Below are 19,698 nucleotides of genomic sequence, written 5' to 3'. Positions count from 1 at the left end.
GAATCGCACTGACGACATTTAACCTTTCAAGTGCGCTTCATAGTTTTAGAATTACGGTAGCCAAATGACAAGTTGAGTTGGGCATGTGGTTTTTTATTTTTAAACGGGGTGGTGCAGGTAACTGGCATCAGGTGAACAAACAAAACATGTTTCACCTGAATGAAGGTGAGCACATACTCAATTTTCTCTCCTTAGTGGCCCTAAATGTTTTTAATTAAAAGAAACATGAAACACTATTTTTAATAAATATAGAAACAAAAGACTTTAAAACACCATCTTTGTTATTTCAGATTTGTTTTTGTTGTTTAGCGTAAGCATTGCGAGGATGATATTTTGTTTAAAAACAACATAAAAATATCCATTAATTTAGTTATTTTAATGGAGAAGATCTATCGTATTCAACCCCTAAAGTTCCCCAGTTGAATTGATCTTGATAACTTTAAGTCTTTATTTTTGACTCTAATGACAGAAATAAAGTACAAGTATGTTCATTAAAAGACAAACAGGGGGACGGAAGTGTTGTGATGCTGAGAGTGTTAAAGCCATAGTTGAGTCATCAGAGGAGCCACCAGGAGGAGGAGACCAGCAGTGACACTGACGGCACCGTTGCACAGATCACCCTGACAACACTTGGAAACTATGTTCTTTTCAAGGCTCTTGATGGTGTTCAACATCAGTGTTGATCTCGCTGAAGAGTCACACATCGCCTTGGAGGCACAGCCCTTCAAAGTTCGTGTTGTGCCTCCAGACGTCCCTGATAAAGACAGAAGATTTGTGTTTATTGACCCAGGCTGAGGTACCAGTTTACTACACACACAGGAAGAGTCGAGGATTTACCTGTGGAGGTGATGCAGTAGTCTTCAGTACCCAGACAGCTCAGAGTCTTTGAGCAGGAAACACCATCACATTGGTAGCACTTCTTACCATTTGGAGAGTTTTTGGAGGGTTCTTGAAAATAGAAACACATTTGAATGAATCGTGTGTGACAATAAAGAAACGCTGATTCTAAATACATCATTTTTGTTCTCTCTATTCTATCTATTCTTCTACAGCAGGATATTCAGACTAGCTTTGATTGTAATTCATTTCACCAGCATTATAAACAAATGTTTTTGAGAGTTGATGTTTCCAAGCATAAATGAAGCCAATAATTTGTATTTCATAATCATTGTATTCAACAGTGCAATCAATCTTAACAACTCGACAACAACTAAACAACTTAAACAGAGAAAGGAGAGTGTAAAGAAAACAACTTACTCGGTGCTGGTTCACTGTTACAACGGTCTGTATCACAACACTGCATGTTGGCAGCAACTCTGGATACTCCATAGTTGATAGAAAACTCGATTGAACACTCTTCAGGAACAGCACAACCTTTCATATGATGATCAGAAAACTGTGCACCATCTGGAATACAGAAAAATATTATGTAAATTCAAATGATCAATACAGTAGCAAACCTGGGAACATTTATTTTATCAACATACTCGCATATCCGATCATTCTCACGGCAACACATCTTCTTGGTGAGGGACACGTCACAGAAGAGCTGGTGCAGGTAGGTGGACTTCCTGCTGGGCACTGATAACAGGTGAGGGTCAGGACTGGAGGGAAACAAATCATATTAATTATCACAAGTGTTTGCACAACCATAGAAAAAAGTGAATTTTATAAGTATTTAATTCAACGATAACTTGCCTGGTGAGAGGAGTCCGACCCCGACGATCAACGCAAGAAGATACATGTTGAAAACTGAGACTCGAACACAGAGAAGCTCCAGCTTTAAACACTGAGGTTCAGAAGGACACGCCTTAAAGGGACCTTGACTATTACTGATGGCACAACAAAAATACTAGAGCCTGGAGAGATATGAAAAGAGGATGAAAGGTTGGATTAAGCGTATATTACGTATATGCCAAAGATTAGATTTACTGGTTAGATATGCCGCCCTGAATATATGCCCCTTCAATATATTGGCGTCCCTGTTGGTGAGGTACCTTGTTGGAGAGTGACAATAAAGCACTGACCAGGAGTCTGAATCACAACTAAGAGGTGAGTTATTCTCTTTTTGATTTCAAAAAGAGTTTTGCCTTGAAGAAGTGTGAAGGCTTGCTGATCTGTGTTTTGATTAGTCGTTTTAAACTCCTCACAAAAAACACGAAGCATTAAAGAGGTGGAAGAGTGAATTCCTGGGGTCAACGTAGAAAACAGGGCACAGTGAAACAGTCTGGGTGACCTTGTTTAGATCAAGCTTGGAGCCAATTGAAATAAAGGCCAGACCGTGGTTAGGGTAAAAAAAACGGTTTTAAACTGGTCGATACCTGCCAGAGACGTACAGAGTAAGTCCATGATAACTAAACTGAGGCTTCCAGGTGATTATTAATAGCTTAAGATAATCAGAGCCTGCTGATAAGTTTTGGGCTAAAATAGATAAAGGACAGTTTTGTTATTGTCTCTAGAAGGGTCATAGAAATCAAAGTAGCTAGTTGGATAAAAGTAATTAAACTAGTAAATCGCGGTCTTAGAAAATAGAGGACAATTAATGATGTGATGACGATTTCACATCAAATGTTGAATTATTAATAATTAACCAAAAGCTGTGTAGAAAAAGCAGAAAAAAGTGTGTGTGAAGGAGTAAGAGATCATTTCACTGGATCATTTTCAAGAGCTTTCATCAGTGTTGAGCTCGCTGAATGGCCACAGTAATACTTGGATGCACAGCCTTTCACTGTTTGTGATGCCAATCCAATCATCACTGAAAAAGACAGAAGATGTTTGTGTTCATTGAGATGTGTTTCTTCCTCTTTAATTTGGCTATCAAAGTCTTGATCGAAGTGGATTTGAATTCAGCTGTAACCTCTCCCATTTGTTTTGTTGTTTGTCATTTGTAAACGGGGTGGTGCAGGTAACTGGCATCAGGTGTACAATCAAAACATGTTTCACCTGAATGAAGGTGAGCACGTACTCAATTTTCTCTCCTTAGTGGCCCTGAATGTTTTTAATTAAAAGAAACATGAAACACTATTTTTAATAAATATAGAAACAAAAGACTTTAAAACACCATCTTTGTTATTTCAGATTTGTTTTTGTTGTTTAGCGTAAGCATTGCAAGGATGATATTGTGTTTCAAAACAACATAAAAATATCCATCAATCTAGTTATTTTAATGGAGAAGATCCATCGTATTCAACCCCTAAAGTTCCCCAGTTGAATTGATCTTGATAACTTTAAGTCTTTATATTTGACTCTAATGACAGAAATAAAGTACAAGTATTTTTATTAAAAGACAAACAGGGGGACGGAAGTGTTGTGATGCTGAGACTGTTAAAGTCAAAGTTGAGTCATCAGAGGAGCCAGTTTACTAGTTTACCTGTTCGAGGATTTACCTGTGGTAGTGATGCAGTAGTCTTCAGTACCCAGACAGCTCAGAGTCTTTGTGCAGGAATAACCTTCACATTGGTAGCACTTTCTACCATTTGGACTTTTGGTGGGTTCTGGTTCATAGAAAAAAACATTCGTATGAATCATGTGTTACAATAAAGAAGCTCTGATTCTTAATACACAAGCAAAAAAAAAATAATTCTACAGCAGGAAATTCAAATTATATTTCACCAGGATTATAAAAAAAAGTTGATTCCAAACAGAGATGAAGCCAATACTTTGTACATTAGTTATTTATTTAGTTGTGTAAACAAAGTAAAGAAGTTTCTACTCAATAATAGTGCAACAAATCTTTACAACTGATGAGTTGCTATCTAGACGACACATTTATAATGTGAACTATCGTACAACAACTTGATCAGAGTATGGAGTGTAAAGAAAACAACTCACTCGGTGCTGCTTGACTGTTACAACGGTCTGTATCACAACACTTATGGGTACCAGCAACTCTGACAAATCCATAGTTGAGAGAAAACTCTGATTCTGAACAGTCTTCAGGAACAGCACAACCTTTCGTATGATGATCTGAAATCTCTTCACCATCTGGAATACACAAAAATATTCTATCAATTCAAATGATCAATACAGTAGCAAACCTGGGAACATTTAGTTTATCAACATACTCTGATATACGATCATTCTTATGGCAGCACATCTTCTTGGTGAGGGACACGTCCCAGGAGAGCTGGTGCAGGTAGGTGGACTTCCTGCTGGGCACTGATAACAGGTGAGGGTCAGGACTGGAGGGAAACAAATCTTATTAATTATCACAAAAGTGTTTACACAACCAAAGAAAAGTGTGAATTTTATATGTATTTAATTCCGACTCCGACTCCGACGATCAACTCAAGAAGATACATGTTGAAAACTGAGACTCGAACACAGATCAGCTCCAGCTTTAAATAATGAAGGAAATGCCTTCAGATGACAATGCTGGGATATTTAATCCCAACAGGCTGAATCAAAAAAATTAACCCGTCACGTTGTCTGAAAACTACTCATATCTATTAGTTAGATCTACCAAAAAAGGAAAATAACCATTGCTATACAAATTTGTCATAAATATAGATGTGGCTACTTTTCTAATCCTTGAAACTCAAGAATAAATATTTCAAAGTTAATTTAATGGTTATGCAAATGTCAAAAGCAAAAACAGCGCAAATATGTTAGTCCATGTTAGCGTCAGGCGGAGAGAAAATAACCAAAAAAAACAGCGATAACAAGGATGCACGACCCCCCCCCCCACACCCCTCCTTCAGGGCCGACTACCAGTTGGAAAGAGAAAACAAGAACAAGACACAGAAAAACACTTAATGATGTGACAACCCCATAAAAGAAACCAGAACAAAAAACAAAACAAACATCTGGAACCAAGTTGGTCATGAGTGTTCTTCTGGATCATATCCCTGCCAGTCAATGAGGTACTGAATGCTGCGTCCTCGACGGCGAGCATCCAAGATCCTACGGACTGTGTAAACGGTCTCGCCATCGCTGATGCGGGGTGGAGGAGGTGGTCTGGAGGCTGGGATGAGGTGAGAGGTCTTGGCAGGCTTAAGACGGGAAACATGGAAGGTGGGATGGATGCGCATGGATAAAGGAAGTCATAGACAGACAAATACCGGGTCGATGACCTTAGAAAAGGACCAATGAACCGGGGAATAAGTTTACGGCAGGGGTGATGGAGTTGAGTGTATCTTGAAGATAACCACACACGTTGACCAGGGCTGTAGGAGTGTGCATCTATGTGACCTCAATCGGCTGCTCTCTTGAAGGTGGCACAAGTTGTCAGCAGCTTCTGCAGGGCACTGAGCCAGGCGAGGCGGCATCTCCGAACCAGGGCCATGGCGGAGGAAACCTGGACCTCTGGCTCCAAAGCTGGGAAGAGGGAAGGTTGGTGGCCATAAGCACAGTGGAATGGGAAAAGACCAGTGGAGCAGCAGATGAGCAAGTTGTAAGTGGATTCCACCATGGGGAGCTCCTTAGTCCAGGAGTTGGGGAACGGGAGACAAGGCAGTGGAGAGAGGTCTCAAGATCTTGGTTGACCAATTCTGTCTGGCCATTTGATTGTAGGGTGGTAGTCAGAGGAAAGGCTCGGTGTAGTTCCAAGCAGGTGGCAAAAACTCCTCCCAGAACCGGGATGTGAACTGTCGATCCCGGTCAGACACAATGTCTCTAGGACCAGGGTTGAGACAGCACAGGCAAGGGTTGAGGTTTATCTGGGGGTTGTATTGTGGAGGACTTGCTGGCGGCGCAGACTGGGAAGGTAGCAACATACTCCCGGACCTCCTTGTGCATGTTAGGCCACCAGAAACGTTGACCCACCAGCAAAGCTGTCCGTGTACCCCCTAGATGACAAGCCCACCTGGCAGAACGGCACCAGTGCAGCACCTGAGAGTGAAGATGACATGGCACAAACAGGTTAGTAGCAGGGCAGGATGCTGGAAAAGGGGCGTGACGAAGAGCTCCCACATGATGGCTCCAACCACTATGCGACCGGGGAGAAGAGGCTGCTGGGTATTGCTGCACTATGAGTCAGAATTCTCGCGAGATTAGGTGTAACTATAATTACAATTGTAATGTTGCTCATTGTGTGTTTGTTTTAGTGTATGAATACATGAATAAGGTTAAGTGGCAGAAGTCTTTCTTGTTTTTAAAGATCTTTAGTTCCTTTAAGTGTCAGTTCAGAGGAACATTGAAGTTAATTACTGTGATTTTAACAATGTGAGTGATTCCTGTGAATATGTTTAATAACACTACGAACCTAAGAAGAGCGAACATAGTGTCCGTGTGTTTATTTCAACATCATGGTTCTGCTAGTTTTTATTTTCCCAGCACTTTATTCATATGCTGCATAATCAACAGTGGTGGGCCGTCAGGGCCAGCAAGGCCTTCTCTGCTGGCCTAAACACTATCAGACAGAATCACTGACTTATGTTTTAATATTTTTTTTCATGAATATTATTGTATATAATATTATATAATTATATAATATTAATAGTATTCAATTATTTCCAATATTCTTTCTCTTCATTTCATAGCTTTTCTCTTGGTTGCGCTGCTTCCACTAGTGTATGTTTATTTTAGAGATTTTATCCAATCATATTTCAGCCATCATTTGTTGCCAGGGTCAAAAATCTGCCTCGACGCCTTCAGAATCGCGAGTGCTGGCAATGACGCTGCGCTTTAACCAATCAGATGTCTAGTTGGCAACAGGTAGGCCTTCTTGCAGGCGTCCTGTGACGTCAGCATTTTCACGTCCTTTGATTGGATGTTCAGAGAAATACTCGTCAGAGCAGCAAAGCATCTATAGCTAGCGGCACGAACTCAAATATCTTGCGGGTGGATTTTATAGCTTTTTGAACGACCCACGATGGCTGACGGAGGAGAAGAACTTGATTTGGTCGCACTTATGCTGACAAACCCATTTTCAAGAAGGACTTTTCCAGAAAAACTGGACATTGTGAAGAACGGTCGGCAGACTCCGAAGCTTGCAAGTCTGTCCCAGTCGGGAAAAGGGTCTGTCCGCCATTTTCAATTCAGCAACTACGAGCGGTACCCTTGGCTCACAGCCTCCGAGCATCACTGCAAATTGTATTGCCTGGAATGTCTGTTATTTGCAACTGATCGACTTGGTGTTTGGAGCTACCGTGGGTTTTCAAACTTGAGTTGTCTATCCAAGGCAGCAGGAAGACACGAAAGCACGGCCGGACACTTAAAAGCAACGGTGCTTTTGAAAACTTTTGGGGAAACCCGAGTGGATCTACAGCTCAACGAACAAGTGCGCAGAAAAATAGGGAAATCTTGAAAAGACTGATAGATTGTGTCATATTTTTGGGTAGACAGGAACTTTCATTTAGAGGACACGATGAAAGCGCGGGATCCACAAATAGAGGCAACTATTTGGAGCTTCTTTCTTTCCTTGCTGAAAACAACACGGACTTGCATTACCCCTTGACCACTAATAAAGTGTTTTGTGGGACGTCAGGCAAAATACAAAATGACCTGATTAGTGCTATTGATGAAGTGATGAGAGTAGAGATAAAAAGGGAGGTTAATCAAGCACCGTTTGTCGCTGTTATGGTGGACAGACGCGAGTAATGCAGCGCAGCTCGCACTGGTCCTGCGTTATGTGACGGACTCAGGTGTCAAGGAGCGGTTTGTCAGTTTTGAAGATGTAACTAGTGGCAAGCGGGCCGATGACATTGCTGCTCTCATTCTCGGTTTCCTGGAGGAATATGAATGTCTGGGTTAAGTTGTGGCACAGTGTTACGATGGCGCAGCGGTCATGTCATCTGGATTAAATGGGCTGCAGGATAAAGTTAAGGAGAGGGCTCCTATTGCCTTATTTATACACTGCCATGCACATCGACTGAATCTGGTACTGACTCAAGGGGCCTCAAAGCTGAAAGAATGCAAGATCTTTTTTGCCCACCTCAATGGCTTGGCTGCATTTTTCTCCAGATCCCCTAAGCGCACGCAACTACTGAATGATATTTGCCGGCGGTGTCTTCCTCGTGTGGCACCAACGCGCTGGCAATACACATCGAGAATGGACAGCACAGTGTTTGAGAAGAGAGATGCCCTAAAGGAGCTGTTTGACCACATACTGGAAAATCACGACGAGTACGACGAGGACTATTTGCGTTCTGCTGATGGATTTAATGCACGTCTGGATGATTTTGAGTTTTGTTTTTTGCTTCACACATTTAATGGCATTTTTGAGCATTCAGATGTGCTTTTTGCAATACTTCAGAGCAAAACATTGGATGTACAATTCTGTCTGGCAAGGGTGAAGGAGTTTTGTGACACCATTGAGCGAGAGAGGAGCCGGTTTGTTGAGATCTACGAGGCCACTGCGCGCATCTCAAGCGCTCTGAGCGCACGGAGGGCCCGGCAAAAGCAGACGTTCGCGCGCACTACCACCAACTCCACAGCAACGTTCTGGACAACATTATTTGCCAGATACGGAATAGATTTCAAGACCACGAACAATTGATGTTTCTTTCTCTCCTCGACCCCCAGCAGTCCAAGACATACCGGAAAGATTTTCCGCACACAGCCTTCTCCAGCTTAACGCAGAGTCACGGAACACTGTTCGATCTGTCCCGGCTGAAAACAGAACTGACTGTAATGTATGCCATGACTGATTTCGAAGGGAAAAGTCCCACTGATCTCCTTGATTTCCTTCAGAACAAAAATCTGGGTGAGAGCATGGCGCAGCTGTACACATTGGCATGTTTGGCGGTGACCATCCCGGTGTCCACTGTTTCTGTCGAGCGGACATTCTCCGCCCTGAAGCGAATAAAAACTTATTCCAGAAACACGACTGGACAGACTAGACTTTCAGCATTAGCCTCCATGGCGATAGAAAGGGACTTATTGTTGGAAATGAAACGCACAGATAAACTGTACAACAGAGCAATCAAACTCTTCTTGAGGAAAGAAAGGATGGACTTTGCTTACAAATAATCAGAAGTTTTGGTGAGTAATGCATTTTATTTAAACGTTTTAATATTTATGTCATTTAATGAGGTTAATATTGTTGTTTCTGCTAGAGATGATGTATGTATGGCAGCTGTGGCTACAGTGAAAAGACACTTGTTGAATCGTCCTTATTGGGTTTCTTGCTTTAGTTATGACATTCTTTCTTACATGAGATACCTTTCTGTGATGCAATGCCTGTTATACTGCATTTCTGTGGAATATTGATGGTTTCTATAGCCGTGGAGTCATAATGATGGCATTAAGAGTCGGATTAGTTAATGTTGGACACCAGTGAAGGCCTAGGTGTGAAATGCACGGCCTGCCACTGATAATCAATTACTTTGTGGCACATTAGACTACCTCGAGTAGTAAACTATTTTATAATACTCGACCAAAACCACAGTCTTTCAGTCAACTGTCCGTTTTCCTCCCGTCGAGCAGATGATTCTGGGATCCGGCTCGAAGGACCGATCAGGCTGGAATCTGACTTAAGGCTTTAAACAATGATGAGAAATCAGTTCTTGGTTCGAAGATAGACATTTTAATTGTAAAAAAAAAAATTAAATTTGATTTAACATACTTCGATTCAACGTCAGCCGTACTACTTAGATTTAAAGCAGACAGTTTGGAAAAACGTGTGAGTTTACGTTTGATATGCTACACTGACGTGTGTGATACTGGTATGACGAAAAAATATCTGATCCAGATGATCATATTAAATCGCTGACGTTCCCCAGTTGAATTGATCTTGATAACTTTAATTAAATCTTTATATTTGACGTTCATTTACCCTAAATGGATAATTGACTGTTAAAGCCAATTTAAGTAAGTAATTAATATTTCAGCGCTTTTCTAGACCAAAAGTAGAAACATTAGAGGAGCCACCACTAGGGGGAGCAGACCAGCACTGACACTGATGGCACCGTTGCACAGATCACCCTGACAACACTTGACAACTGGATCATTTTCAAGAGCTTTCATCAGTGTTGAGCTCGCTGAATGGCCACAGTAATACTCGGATGCACAGCCTTTTACTGTTTGTGTTGCGCCTCCAATCATCACTGAAAAAGACAGAAGATGTTTGTGTTTATTGACCCAGGCTGAGGTACCAGTTTACTACACACACAGGAAGAGTCGAGGATTTACTTGTGGAGGTGATGCAGTAGTCTTCAGTACCCAGACAGCTCAGAGTCTTTGAGCAGGAAACACCATCACATTGGTAGCACTTCTTATTATGGGGGGTAAAATTGCTGGGTTCTGGTTCATAGAAACACACTTGAATGTATGAAAAACAAACTATTCTATAGCAGGGAATTCAGAATATATTTGTATGAATTGAATAACAACTAAATGCATCAATCTGATGAGTTGTTATTATCTAGACGACACATTTATAAAGTGAACTATCGTACAACAACTTGAACAGAGGAAGGAGAGTGTAAAGAAAACAACTCACTCGGTGCTGCTTGACTGTTACAACGGTCTGTATCACAACACTTATGGGTACCAGCAACTCTGACAAATCCATAGTTCAGAGAAAACTCTGTTGAACACTCTTCAGGAACAACACAACCTTTCATATGATGATCTGATATATGTGCACCAACTGAAACACACAAAACGGTTTTAAATAAAATGATTAATACAGTAGCAAACCTAGTAACACGTCGTTTAACAGCACATACTAGAATATTCGATCATTCTGGTGGCACCGCAGAGATAGTTTTGTGAGAGACACTCTGTGGTCGAGCTGGTGCAGGTAGGTGGACTTCCTGGTGGGCACTGATAACAGGTGAAGGTCAGGACTGGAGGGAAACAAAACACATTCATTCATTTTGTACCACGGGCAAGAGGCGGGGGACACCCTGGACAGGACTCCAGTCTGTCTCAGGACACCATTCACACACACTCATACCCATGAAAAAATCTCAGAATCTCAATCAACCTCTGTATTTTTTTGGACTGTGGGAGGAAACCGGAGTGCCCGGAGTAAACCCACACAACTCGGGGCGATCGTACGAAGTCAACACAGAAAGGTCACAAGTTGGCGTCCCTGTGCGACCTTGCACCCAACAAAACACATATATAATAAAAAGTTCTCCACAGCAGTAGGAGAAAACAATAATGTTAATTTTATATGTATTTAATTCAACGATAACTTGCCTTGTGAGAGGAGTCCGACTCCAATGATCAACTCAAGAAGATACATGTTGAAAACTGAGACTCGAACACAGATCAGCTCCAGCTTTAAACACTGAGGTTCAGAAGGACACGCCTTAAAGGGACCGGGACTATTACTGATGGCACAACAAAAATACTAGAGCCTGGAGAGATATGAAAAGAGGATGAAAGGTTGGATTAAGCGTATATTACGTATATGCCAAAGATTAGATTTACTGGTTAGATATGCCGCCCTGAATATATGCCCCTTCAATATATTGGCGTCCCTGTTGGTAAGGGACCTTGTTGGAGAGTGACAATAAAGCACTGACCAGGAGTCTGAATCACAACTAAGAGGTGAGTTATTCTCTTTTTGATTTCAAAAAGAGTTTTGCCTCGAAGAAGTGTGAAGGCTTGCTGATCTGTGTTTTGATTAGTCGTTTTAAACTCCCCACAAAAAACACGAAGCATTAAAGAGGTGGAAGAGTGAATTCCTGGGGTCAACGTAGAAAACAGGGCACAGTGAAACAGTCTGGGTGACCTTGTTTAGATCAAGCTTGGAGCCAATTGAAATAAAGGCCAGACCGTGGTTAGGGTAAAAAAACGGTTTTAAACCGGTCGATACCTGCCAGAGGGGTACAGAGTAAGTCCATGATAACTTAACTGAGGCTGTCAGGTGATTATTAATAGCTTAAGATAATCAGAGCCTGCTGATAAGGTTTGGGCTAAAATAGATATAGGACAGTATTGTCTCTAGAAGGGTCATAGAAATCAAAGTAGCTAGTTGGATAAAAGTAATAAAACTTTTGGCAGCTGAGCGGCGTTGGTTGTGGTACCCGGAACAGTAAATCGCGGTCTTAGAAAATAGAGGACAATTAATGATGTGATGACGATTTCACATCAAATGTTGAATTATTAATAATAAACCAAAAGCTGCGTAGAAAAAGCAGAAAAAAGTGTGTGTGAAGGAGTAAGAGCGTGTGTGTGCGCACGAGTGAGTATATGTGTGTGTATGCTGGAACAGCTCCAATCTAAACAAGAGGAGAAAAAGTGAGTGCGTAGGAATAAGAGTGTGTGTGCGCGCGAGTGAGTGTGTGTTAGGAGCTCTTACCTAAACAAGGGAATTCCAAATCCTCTCAACAGATCTGCATATAATCCATAAATAACCAAAATATTATAACCAACGTATATAATCTGTCGTTACAAAAAATATTAAAAAGCAACATATATACTCGTTCATATATTTCAAAGTTGCCTGTACTGTTAATGTGTGTTAAATGTTGCACTGATGAAACGTTGTAACTTGATGTGAAACACAGCTGTTGAATAACTCAACGGAGCGTTGATAAGAAGAAAAATCTTGAGCCTGTCTGTAGAAAGAGGTCCAGAGAATCTGGAAAATTAGGAGTGTGTTGTCAGTGTGTTGAAAATATTGGTAGGAACTTGGAAAACATTGTGTTTGGACATTGTGACGCAGTTGGAATTGTATTAAGGCTTTGTCGGGGTTACAGGAGGATATAACCAACCCACTCCGATTACAGAGATTCTCCATTTTGAATTGAAAACGTCATTTTAAGTCAAGTTTATGCCATTTTGAATCAGTCATCATTTGTAGTCCAACAGAAGCCATTTTTGAAATTTAACAGAAACCATTTTGAAAAATAAGTAATTTCGTAGTCCAATAGAAGCCATTTTGAAAAATAAGTAATTTTTGTAGTCCAATAGAAGCCACTTTAAATAACAAATTATTTTGTAGTCCAACAGAAGCCATTTTGGATAGGTAACCATTTTGAAAAACAAGTAATTTTGAAAGGGAAGCCATTTTGAATTTAAGGCAAGACATTTTTAACATTTTTTCCATTTGGAAGTTTAAGTTAATTTTAATTTTAAAAACAAAATAACATAAGAGTAAAAAGTAATTTACTGATAAGTAAAGTAAATTAAACAACGTTAACAGAAATAAATAAGTAATTAAGTTATATAAACTTAAACAAATTAAGGATAATTTGAAAAAGTAACATTGACACAAGATGAATATAACACCTGTTGATATTGTGAGTGCGAAAAACCCTGAAAAGTTAAAAGTAATTCATAAACTATCAGAGAAATGGGAAAAAAGAACAAAGGATTTGGCCCAAATCTGGCGCTCCAACACAACGTCACGTCCGGTTCTTATACTTTGCTATATGGAGAAAAAAGGTCAATGCAGAGTGTATCGGGTCGTTTATTCGCCGCTTCCAGTCAAACAAAGATACAAGCTTTTACAATCGATCGGATGCGCTCTTTGCCGGCAGCTCTACAGGTCAATAGCTCCGGGAAAGACGGTCCCGAATGATAGAAGTATAGCTATATGTAAGGCAAATTTCCGGGCCGAGAGGTCCTCCCCCTATCGCCCTATTGGTTCCTTCAAACTCTCTGTGTCACGATCTCCTGTGGAGAGTTCTTCCTACATTGTTTCCTTTTCTAATGATTCAAATGTTCTTCGGTGGGAGTTCCTGTCTCCTAGTCCCCCCCTCACGGGTGTGTCCCTGCTTCGTTCTTTTGATCCACGACCCAAGGTGTGTCATGACTCTACGTCTGTTACAAGCTTGCCTTGAAAACAGTGTAAATCAGTCTGAGTGAAATGTTGATTGTGAATGTGTATTGAAACGTTTAAGCTCTTAGATGAAGCTAGTAATTTCTACTTTATATTTTGATGATCTTTTTAGCATTAATTTAAGTATGGCGTATACGTATAGTGTATAATCATTTTTAATCTAACACACTTCAAAGTGGTTTGAGGTTGGTAAGCACAATCGGGGGTAGAATCGCACTGACGACATTTAACCTTTCAAGTGCGCTTCATAGTTTTAGAATTACGGTAGCCAAATGACAAGTTGAGTTGGGCATGTGGTTTTTTATTTTTAAACGGGGTGGTGCAGGTAACTGGCATCAGGTGAACAATCAAAACATGTTTCACCTGAATGAAGGTGAGCACATACTCAATTTTCTCTCCTTAGTGGCCCTAAATGTTTTTAATTAAAAGAAACATGAAACACTATTTTTAATAAATATAGAAACAAAAGACTTTAAAACACCATCTTTGTTATTTCAGATTTGTTTTTGTTGTTTAGCGTAAGCATTGCGAGGATGATATTTTGTTTAAAAACAACATAAAAATATCCATTAATGTAGTTATTTTAATGGAGAAGATCCATCGTATTCAACCCCTAAAGTTCCCCAGTTGAATTGATCTTGATAACTTTAAGTCTTTATTTTTGACTCTAATGACAGAAATAAAGTACAAGTATGTTCATTAAAAGACAAACAGGGGGACGGAAGTGTTGTGATGCTGAGACTGTTAAAGTCAAAGTTGAGTCATCAGAGGTGCCACCGTTGCACAGATCACCCTGACAACACTTGGAAACTATGTTCTTTTCAAGGCTCTTGATGGTGTTCAACATCAGTGTTGATCTCGCTGAAGAGTCACACATCGCCTTGGAGGCACAGCCCTTCAAAGTTCGTGTTGTGCCTCCAGACGTCCCTGATAAAGACAGAAGATTTGTGTTTATTGACCCAGGCTGAGGTACCAGTTTACTACACACACAGGAAGAGTCGGGGATTTACCTGTGGAGGTGACGCAGTAGTCTTCAGTACCCAGACAGCTCAGAGTCTTTGAGCAGGAAACACCATCACATTGGTAGCACTTCTTACCATTTGGAGAGTTTTTGGAGGGTTCTTGAAAATAGAAACACATTTGAATGAATCATGTGTGACAATAAAGAAACGCTGATTCTAAATACATCATTTTTGTTCTCTCTATTCTATCTATTCTTCTACAGCAGGATATTCAGACTAGCTTTGATTGTAATTCATTTCACCAGCATTATAAACAAATGTTTTTGAGAGTTGATGTTTCCAAGCATAAATGAAGCCAATAATTTGTATTTCATAATCATTGTATTCAACAGTGCAATCAATCTTAACAACTCGACAACAACTAAACAACTTAAACAGAGAAAGGAGAGTGTAAAGAAAACAACTTACTCGGTGCTGGTTCACTGTTACAACGGTCTGTATCACAACACTGCATGTTGGCAGCAGCTCTGGATACTCCATAGTTGATAGAAAACTCGATTGAACACTCTTCAGGAACAACACAACTTTTTATATGATGATCAGAAAACTCTTCACCATCTGGAATACAGAAAAATATTATGTAAATTCAAATGATCAATACAGTAGCAAACCTGGGAACATTTATTTTATCAACATACTCGCATATACGATCATTCTCACGGCACCACATCTAGTTGGTGAGGGACACGTCCCAGGAGAGCTGGTGCAGGTAGGTGGACTTCCTGCTGGGCACTGATAACAGGTGAGGGTCAGGACTGGAGGGAAACAAATCATATTAATTATCACAAAAGTGTTTGCACAACCATAGAAAAAACTGAATTTTATAAGTATTTAATTTAACTATAACTTGCCTGGTGAGAGGAGTCCGACTCCGACGATCAACTCAAGAAGATACATGTTGAAAACTGAGACTCGAACACAGATCAGCTCCAGCTTTAAACACTGAGGTTAAGAAGGACACGCCTTAAAAGGACCGGGACTATTACTGATGGCGCAACAAAAATATTAGATCCTGGAGAGATATGAAAAGAGGATGAAAGGTTGGATTAAGCGTATATTACGTATATGCCAAAGATTAGATTTACTGGTTAGATATGCCGCCCTGAATATATGCCCCTTCAATATATTGGCGTCCCTGTTGGTGAGGTACCTTGTTGGAGAGTGACAATAAAGCACTGACCAGGAGTCTGAATCACAACTAAGAGGTGAGTTATTCTCTTTTTGATTTCAAAAAGAGTTTTGCCTCGAAGAAGTGTGAAGGCTTGCTGATCTGTGTTTTGATTAGTCGTTTTAAACTCCCCACAAAAAACACGAAGCATTAAAGAGGTGGAAGAGTGAATTCCTGGGGTCAACGTAGAAAACAGGGCACAGTGAAACAGTCTGGGTGACCTTGTTTAGATCAAGCTTGGAGCCAATTGAAATAAAGGCCAGACCGTGGTTAGGGTAAAAAAAACGGTTTTAAACCGGTCGATACGTGCCAGAGACGTACAGAGTAAGTCCATGATAACTAAACTGAGGCTTCCAGGTGATTATTAATAGCTTAAGATAATCAGAGCCTGCTGATAAGGTTTGGGCTAAAATAGATAAAGGACAGTTTTGTTATTGTCTCTAGAAGGGTCATAGAAATCAAAGTAGCTAGTTGGATAAAAGTAATTAAACTAGTAAATCGCGGTCTTAGAAAATAGAGGACAATTAATGATGTGATGACGATTTCACATCAAATGTTGAATTATTAATAATTAACCAAAAGCTGCATAGAAAAAGCAGAAAAAAGTGTGTGTGAAGGAGTAAGAGATCATTTCACTGGATCATTTTCAAGAGCTTTCATCAGTGTTGAGCTCGCTGAATGGCCACAGTAATACTTGGATGCACAGCCTTTCACTGTTTGTGATGCCAATGCAATCATCACTGAAAAAGATAGAAGATGTTTGTGTTCATTGAGATGTGTTTCTTCCTCTTTAATTTGGCTAACAAAGTCTTGATCGAAGTGGATTTGAATTCAGCTGTAACCTCTCCTATTTGTTTTGTTGTTTGTCATTTGTAAACGGGGTGGTGCAGGTACCTGGCATCAGGTGTACAATCAAAACATGTTTCACCTGAATGAAGGTGAGCACGTACTCAATTTTCTCTCCTTAGTGACCCTAAATGTTTTTAATTAAAAGAAACATGAAACACTATTTTTAATAAATATAGAAACAAAAGACTTTAAAACACCATCTCTGTTATTTCAGATTTGTTTTTGTTGTTTAACTTAAGCATTGCAAGGATGATATTGTGTTTCAAAACAACATAAAAATATCCATCAATCTGGTTATTTTAATGGAGAAGATCCATCGTATTCAACCCCTAAAGTTCCCCAGTTGAATTGATCTTGATAACTTTAAGTCTTTATATTTGACTCTAATGACAGAAATAAAGTACAAGTATTTTTATTAAAAGACAAACAGGGGGACGGAAGTGTTGTGATGCTGAGACTGTTAAAGCCAAAGTTGAGTCATCAGAGGAGCCAGTTTACTAGTTTACCTGTTCGAGGATTTACCTGTGGTAGTGATGCAGTAGTCTTCAGTACCCAGACAGCTCAGAGTCTTTGTGCAGGAATAACCTTCACATTGGTAGCACTTTCTACCATTTGGACTTTTGGTGGGTTCTGGTTCATAGAAAAAAACATTCGTATGAATCATGTGTTACAATAAAGAAGCTCTGATTCTTAATACACAAAATTCTACAGCAGGAAATTCAAATTATATTTCACCAGGATTATAAAAAAAAGTTGATTCCAAACAGAGATGAAGCCAATACTTTGTACATTAGTTATTTATTTAGTTGTGGAAACAAAGTAAAGAAGTTTCTACTCAATAATAGTGCAACAAATCTTTACAACTGATGAGTTGTTACTATCTAGACGACACATTTATAATGTGAACTATCGTACAACAACTTGATCAGAGTATGGAGTGTAAAGAAAACAACTCACTCGGTGCTGCTTGACTGTTACAACGGTCTGTATCACAACACTTATGGGTACCAGCAAATCTGACAAATCCATAGTTGAGAGAAAACTCTGATTCTGAACAGTCTTCAGGAACAACACAACCTTTCGTATGCTCATCTGAAATCTCTTCACCATCTGGAATACACAAAAATATTCTATCAATTCAAATGATCAATACAGTAGCAAACCTGGGAACATTTAGTTTATCAACATACTCTGATATACGATCATTCTTATGGCACCACATCTTCTTGGTGAGGGACACGTCCCAGAAGAGCTGGTGCAGGTAGGTGGACTTCCTGCTGGGCACTTATAACAGGTGAGGGTCAGGACTGGAGGGAAACAAATCTTATTAATTATCACAAAAGTGTTTACACAACCAAAGAAAAAAGTGAATTTTATATGTATTTAATTCCGACTCCGACTCCGACGATCAACTCAAGAAGATACATGTTGAAAACTGAGACTCGAACACAGATCAGCTCCAGCTTTAAATAATGAAGGAAATGCCTTCAGATGACAATGCTGGGATATTTAATCCCAACAGGCTGAATCAAAAAAATTAACCCGTCACGTTGTCTGAAAACTACTCATATCTATTAGTTAGATCTACCAAAAAAGGAAAAGAACCATTGCTATACAAATTTGTCATAAATATAGATGTGGCTACTTTTCTAATCCTTGAAACTCAAGAATAAATATTTCAAAGTTAATTTAATGGTTATGCAAATGTCAAAAGCAAAAAGAGCGCAAATATGTTAGCCCATGTTAGCGTCAGGTGGAGAGAAAATAACCAAAAAAAACAGCGATAACAAGGATGCACGACCCCCCCCCACACCCCTCCTTCAGGGCCGACTACCAGTTGGAAAGAGAAAACAAGAACAAGACAGACAGACACTCAGAAAAACACTTAATGATGTGACAACCCCATAAAAGAAACCAGAACAAAAAACAAAACAAACATCTGGAACCAAGTTGGTCATGAGTGTTCTTCTGGATCATATCCCTGCCAGTCAATGAGGTACTGAATGCTGCGTCCTCGACGGCGAGCATCCAAGATCCTACGGACTGTGTAAACGGTCTCGCCATCGCTGATGCGGGGTGGAGGAGGTGGTCTGGAGGCTGGGATGAGGTGAGAGGTCTTGGCAGGCTTAAGACGGGAAACATGGAAGGTGGGATGGATGCGCATGGATAAAGGAAGTCATAGACAGACAAATACCGGGTCGATGACCTTAGAAAAGGACCAATGAACCGGGGAATAAGTTTACGGCAGGGGTGATGGAGTTGAGTGTATCTTGAAGATAACCACACACGTTGACCAGGGCTGTAGGAGTGTGCATCTATGTGACCTCAATCGGCTGCTCTCTTGAAGGTGGCACAAGTTGTCAGCAGCTTCTGCCGGGCACTGAGCCAGGCAAGGCGGCATCTCCGAACCAGGGCCATGGCGGAGGAAACCTGGACCTCTGGCTCCAAAGCTGGGAAGAGGGAAGGTTGGTGGCCATAAGCACAGTGGAATGGGAAAAGACCAGTGGAGCAGCAGATGAGCAAGTTGTTAGCGGATTCCACCATGGGGAGCTCCTTAGTCCAGGAGGGGGAACGGAAGACTAGGCAGTGGAGAGAGGTCTCAAGATCTTGCTTGACCAATTCTGTCTGGCCATTTGATTGTAGGGTGGTAGTCAGAGGAAAGGCTCGGTGTAGTTCCAAGCAGGTGGCAAAACTCCTCCCAGAACCGGGATGTGAACTGTCGATCCCGGTCAGACACAATGTCTCTAGGACCAGGGTTGAGACAGCACAGGCAAGGGTTGAGGTTTATCTGGGGGTTGTATTGTGGAGGACTTGCTGGCGGCGCAGACTGGGAAGGTAGCAACATACTCCCGGACCTCCTTGTGCATGTTAGGCCACCAGAAACGTTGACCCACCAGCAAAGCTGTCCGTGTACCCCCTAGATGACAAGCCCACCTGGCAGAACGGCACCAGTGCAGCACCTGAGAGTGAAGATGACA

At 40.7% G+C, this 19,698-nt stretch overlaps 2 protein-coding genes across 2 annotated transcripts; both read right to left on the bottom strand.

Annotated features, from left to right (window-relative positions):
- Positions 1–325: 325 nt before the first annotated feature.
- On the bottom strand, positions 326–1,623 carry LOC148062959 (urokinase plasminogen activator surface receptor-like). The gene is made up of 4 exons (XM_087813020.1): positions 1,488–1,623; positions 1,258–1,407; positions 838–948; positions 326–754 (listed from the first exon to the last, which is right to left on the bottom strand). The coding sequence occupies exons 1-4, from the start codon at positions 1,621–1,623 to the stop codon at positions 537–539; spliced, it is 615 nt and encodes a 204-aa protein (XP_087669146.1). The 3' UTR covers positions 326–536.
- Positions 1,624–5,519: 3,896 nt separating this feature from the next.
- On the bottom strand, positions 5,520–15,600 carry LOC148062958 (uncharacterized). The gene is made up of 7 exons (XM_087812391.1): positions 15,555–15,600; positions 15,342–15,458; positions 15,112–15,210; positions 14,692–14,802; positions 14,459–14,608; positions 5,764–5,829; positions 5,520–5,683 (listed from the first exon to the last, which is right to left on the bottom strand). The coding sequence occupies exons 1-7, from the start codon at positions 15,598–15,600 to the stop codon at positions 5,520–5,522; spliced, it is 753 nt and encodes a 250-aa protein (XP_087668517.1).
- Positions 15,601–19,698: the final 4,098 nt, after the last annotated feature.

Source organism: Callionymus lyra, chromosome 17 (genome assembly GCF_982586985.1).
Source record: "Callionymus lyra chromosome 17, fCalLyr1.hap1.1, whole genome shotgun sequence".
In the NCBI taxonomy this organism is placed as follows: domain Eukaryota; kingdom Metazoa; phylum Chordata; class Actinopteri; order Syngnathiformes; family Callionymidae; genus Callionymus; species Callionymus lyra.
The sequence above is the reverse complement of the archived record's forward strand: the minus strand, read 5'-3'. Positions and strand labels throughout refer to the sequence as shown.

Bases quoted from the DNA above. Each gene is read 5' to 3' on its own strand.
- LOC148062959 (XM_087813020.1), bottom strand. From the start codon at position 1,623: ATGATTTGTTTCCCTCCAGTCCTGACCCTCACCTGTTATCAGTGCCCA. The intron at 949-1,257 runs GTAAGTTGTTTT...TCTATTTTCAAG, and splicing joins TAACAGTGAACCAGCACCGA to AACCCTCCAAAAACTCTCCA. The intron at 755-837 runs GTAAATCCTCGA...TGTCTTTATCAG, and splicing joins CTACTGCATCACCTCCACAG to GGACGTCTGGAGGCACAACA.
- LOC148062958 (XM_087812391.1), bottom strand. From the start codon at position 15,600: ATGTATCTTCTTGAGTTGATCGTCGGAGTCGGACTCCTCTCACCAG. The intron at 15,459-15,554 runs GCAAGTTATAGT...GTTTCCCTCCAG, and splicing joins AGTCGGACTCCTCTCACCAG to TCCTGACCCTCACCTGTTAT. The intron at 5,684-5,763 runs GTGGGTCAACGT...CTGCGCCGCCAG, and splicing joins GTACACGGACAGCTTTGCTG to CAAGTCCTCCACAATACAAC.